This window comes from Tupaia chinensis, unplaced genomic scaffold, assembly GCF_000334495.1.
Source record: "Tupaia chinensis unplaced genomic scaffold, TupChi_1.0 Scaffold000561_1, whole genome shotgun sequence".
In the NCBI taxonomy this organism is placed as follows: Eukaryota; Metazoa; Chordata; class Mammalia; order Scandentia; family Tupaiidae; genus Tupaia; species Tupaia belangeri.
Genome location: NW_006160074.1, coordinates 3,790,815 through 3,795,253, shown reverse-complemented (window position 1 = coordinate 3,795,253; position 4,439 = coordinate 3,790,815). Strand labels below are relative to the sequence as shown.

Genomic DNA, 4,439 nt, shown 5'->3' with positions numbered 1-4,439 from the left:
GCGGGTTCAGCTTGCTCAGGACGAAGACTCGCAGCTGCTCGCTCTCCAGCAGCCGGCGCACCTTCTTCATGTTGAGCCAGCCGACGCCCTGGCCGTCCAGCACGCTGTGCACCACCTCCTTCAGGAACTGCTGGTTCTCGCTGGGGGGGCCACACACCACGTCTGTAGGCATCGTCTCCTTTGTGGCACCTCCCGCTCTCACCGGCCCGGCTGTTGGCCTCCAGGGGCAACAGTCAAAGCCACGATTCTGACGTCCGAGTCCACCGCACCCCCTTCTCCAGATAACCTGGTTTACACAAGTCCCCACCACGACGGCTGCACCCTTTTCAGTAAGTGTGTGCCGTCACTCCTACAGGGGGACTGGGAGCTGGCAAGGAACGACTTCCTCTGCCCTCCTGGGAGCTGTCTCCTGCTCTGAGCGTCCCCACAGTTTTGCACAGCAATCACTTCCTCTGCCCAAAACTTCAAAGCAGCTGCCCGGTATTACCTAGAATTGCTGGCTCGACCTTGGGGCGATGGAGGTTCTCTTTTCACCGTTGGGCTGTGCTTAATGACAGATGACTTCTGATCCACTAAGGCCCTCCTGTTCCCTACGGCAAGAAGGCAGGAATGAGAGACCTCAGGGTCGCCGTCCCAGAGCTGGTGTCACAGCCCTGGGTAGCCGTGTTCTGGGCCCGCTCCTGGACGGGCTGGGTGAGGGAGGCGCCAGGCATCACGCAGAGGTAGAAACCAGCCATGGCAATGTGGAGGAGGTGGGGATGGAGGCTCAGGCCACTCCACATGCACCACGCCCCACGGGCAAGCACAGGCGTCACGAGGGACGGGGCAAGGCAGGTCACATGTGTAACACCGCTTGCTCCATGAGGAGGATGGCCCTGAGGCAGGCACGAAGATGCTAGGAAGAAAAAGTTCATGCACAGCTCACGGGCAGGACCCACCTTCACCACTCCCGGGGCCGGCTTCAGTAACAATCTCCATTAGAGTATTTAGCCCAAATACTGGGACACAAAATACACAATTAGTAGGTGCACCGCGATACCGCAACCCCGGAGCCCCTCACGGAGCAGGGAGCCAGATCACCCGAGCATTCTCCAATGCCTGAACACCGCGCCCAGCCTTGGCTCTCAGGCACCTCCGAGCTGGAGCCAAGCCGCCAGGAGGCGACCAAGGCGCTGAGAGAGACCACCCTTAAGATCGGCCTTCAAAGCCAGGGGCAGTAAACGTGTGCGGAGCCTTCAGGTGCTAAAGGGGCACATGCGTGAAAAATGGCTGCTGGTATTCACGGACATCTAGCACGAGGTCCAGAGCGCCTGCGGCATGCACAGGGAAGAGACCCACCGCGCAGATGCTGTCATGGGAAGGGGGCGGGGCCGGAGGGTGGGAAGGGGTGCGAGGGGAAAGTGCAGCAGATGAGGTGAAGCATCGATATGCAATGCAGTGGTGCCACTGCGCTGCTCTCCGATGCAGCCGATGAAAGCCAGTGCCGCCCCCTACCCGGCCTGCGCTGCCCCTTGAGGAGTCACTAGGCTGCACCCCTAGCTCTGATGTCATTTTGCTCATCTGTCCCGTTTCCATCCCCACTGAGGAACCTCTCTTAGATTCCTATGTTTGTAATCACTGGGAAGGGGAGTCGGTTAACGGACACAGCCACACAGGTTGTGTTGTCGCATGGGATGCACGGGTCTGGTTTCAAACCAACCGGAAGTGCCGGGCGCAGCTAAACACACCTGTGCTCCTGGCTAACTGGGACGATGGAGCAGGAGGATCACATCACCATACCTTGTCAAAAATACCTATGTCTTAGGACCAGCAGTTAGCATAATGGCTATGTCTCTGGACTCCCATGTAGTCAACCGTGGCTCGAGTCCCAGACCTGGCAGCTTAAACTCACGCCGGGCGCATGTGTGTGTGGGTCCAAAATCCCAAGAGAAGAATGGAGGAAGAAGGGATTGTAGCATGGCCATTCCCTCTGGGGGGGTGATTTCTCGCTTTCTGTCTGTCTCTCTCTGTCTTTCTGGCGAGCGTATGTGCCCAGTAGCAAAAACCTCTCCAAAAAAAAAAACCTACATCTTGCTCTATTTCCTTCTCGCACTCTCTCTCATAAAGAAAAACAAGAGGATACACATAAAGTTGCTTCTCACTGTACTTCTACTGTAATTTAAGTACTTCAGAACAATATCCTCAAAAAAAAGTCAAATAAAATTCAGAAGAATCCCCTCACACTGTTGGAAGTCTCAAATGAAATTCGAGTAAGCAGCAGTTAGTGTAATGGCTATGTCGCTGGCCTCCCACATAGTCGACTGCAGTTCGTGTCCCAGACTCGGTGGCTTAAAACTCACGCCGGGTACGTGTACATGCGGGCCCAAGATCCCGGGAGGAGAATGGAGGAGAAGGGATGGTGGCGTGACCATCCTCCTTGGGGGGTGATTTCTCGCTTTCTGTCTCTATGTCTCTCTCTGTCTGTCTGGCCCCCAAAAAAAAAAAAAAAAAAAATTCAAGTAAAGCCCTAACTGCCCCTAGAAGCCAAATGATTTTTTTTTGAAAAATTATTTTATTTAACTTTATTATTTTTTTTTTATTCTAATTTGATAAAATAGGGACAGAGAAAAAGAGAGAGAGATGGAAAGTGAGAAAGCAAGCTGCTGGGTCCAGGACTCGAACCACAGTCGGCCATGTGGGAATCCAGTGCACCATCCGCCAGACCTGAAGCCAAACAATACTACCTGGCCTGGTGACAAACCTCAAGCTGACAGGAAGTCATGGCAGGAGGCAGGGCTCTGTCACACTGCAGGCCCCCCACAATCGCTCCAGGGGGCCAGTTCCTTGGGGTGGAGCTCCCCTAAGCTCATGCAGTGGGGACCTGGCAGGTGACTGAGGGCAGCTGGTAATCTTGGTGTTAATCCAAGATTAACAAACCCCAGCAGCAGCAGAAGGCCCACCATTGTTACTACCCTACATGACACAACGGGACCTTGTCGAGATGCAAAGACGGTTTCCACCTGACGACCGTCACAAGCCACGATGCAGCGAAAGCAATGAGAAGCGCGAGGAGGGGCAATAGCCGGACCAGACGACTGGGCACCCACGGGGCCCCGGACCTGCCCCGAAGGCCAGAACAGCTCCTGCAGAACCCTGGTTTGGTAAAAGGAGGGCTGTAGTTACCTTTCAGACTGGGGAAGGGCGTGGTCTTCTCTCGGACACCTTTGGTGGGCAGCGTGAGGTTTGAAAGGCTGAAGCTCGTGCTGTGGTTCCGATACAGGCTGCCTATCCCGGGGAAGGTGTGAGAACAGGGTTAGCGGGGTAAACAGCGAAGCACTGTTCTCCGGTGACTCCTTCGAACATGACCCAGTTTGGTAGCTCAGATAGTCCCTCTGTATCTTAGAAAATATCAAGTCAAACTTGGGGCGAAGAAGCCGTAATCGGGACTGCGTCGAAGCCAGCAACAGCTTTCCCTGACTCCCTCTCATGGTAACGTCCACGCCTCTCAGCCACGCCAGCACAGCGTGGGGGTGCGCAGTGAACGTGGCTCTGGTCCGGTCCCTCCCTGACTCCCTCTCGTGGTAACGTCCACGCCTCTCAGCCACACCGGCACAGCGTGGGGGTGCGTGGTGAACGTGGCTCTGGTCCGGTCCCTCCCTGGCTTCTGAAAACACCCACAACCACAATGATTGCATGTCAGCGCTCTGTCTCTAGCCTGCCTCTCGTCTGTAAGTGATACCACCCCTCACTGATAGAAATACCCTCTAAACACAAAACCCAATCTCACCAATTTCAAAGCATGTTCATGAAAAAGTCCCTCACTGGGCACAGAAGGGATCAGATATACACTCATACCAAATTTTTTTTTTTTTTTTGGAGGTTTTTGCTATAGGGCTCATGTGCTCACCAGAAAGACAGAGAGAGACAGAGAAATAGAAAGTGAGAAATCACCCCCTGGGAGGGTGGCCACACTGCAATCCCTTCTCCTCCATTCTCCTCACAGGATCTTGGGCACGCACACACACACCCAGCGTGAGTTTAAGCCACTGGGTCTGGGACTCGAACTATGGTCAACTACATGGGAGTCCAGCGACCCAGCCATTACGCCAACTGCTGGTCCCCCACCCATACTAAATTTGACCAGAAGAGTTCCACAAAATATACTGGGGCCAGCAGACAGTGTAGCGGTTTCATCACTGGAGTCCCACATAGGGGACTACAGTTTGAGTCCCAGACCCAGCGACTTTAAAATCATGCTGGGTGTGTGTGCATGTGTGCCCAAGATTCCAGAAGGAGAATGGGGGAAAATGGATTGTAGTGTGGCCATCTCCCCTGGGGGATGACTTCTCACTTTCCCTCTCACTGTCTCTGTCTCTCTGGTAAGCGCACACACCCAGAGACAAGACCTCTCAAAAAAAAAAAAAAAAAAGGGAGACCAGCAGTTGGCAAAAGGGCTATGT

General features: G+C 54.2%; 1 protein-coding gene across 1 annotated transcript in view; it reads right to left on the bottom strand.

Annotated features, from left to right (window-relative positions):
- The window catches only part of MADD (MAP kinase activating death domain), a 50,699-nt gene that overhangs the window by 31,632 nt on the left and 14,628 nt on the right, over positions 1-4,439 (bottom strand). The window contains 4 exon segments of the mRNA XM_027775437.1: positions 6-140; positions 488-590; positions 939-998; positions 3,163-3,264. Of these exon segments, the coding sequence (XP_027631238.1) occupies positions 6-140; positions 488-590; positions 939-998; positions 3,163-3,264 (400 nt within the window).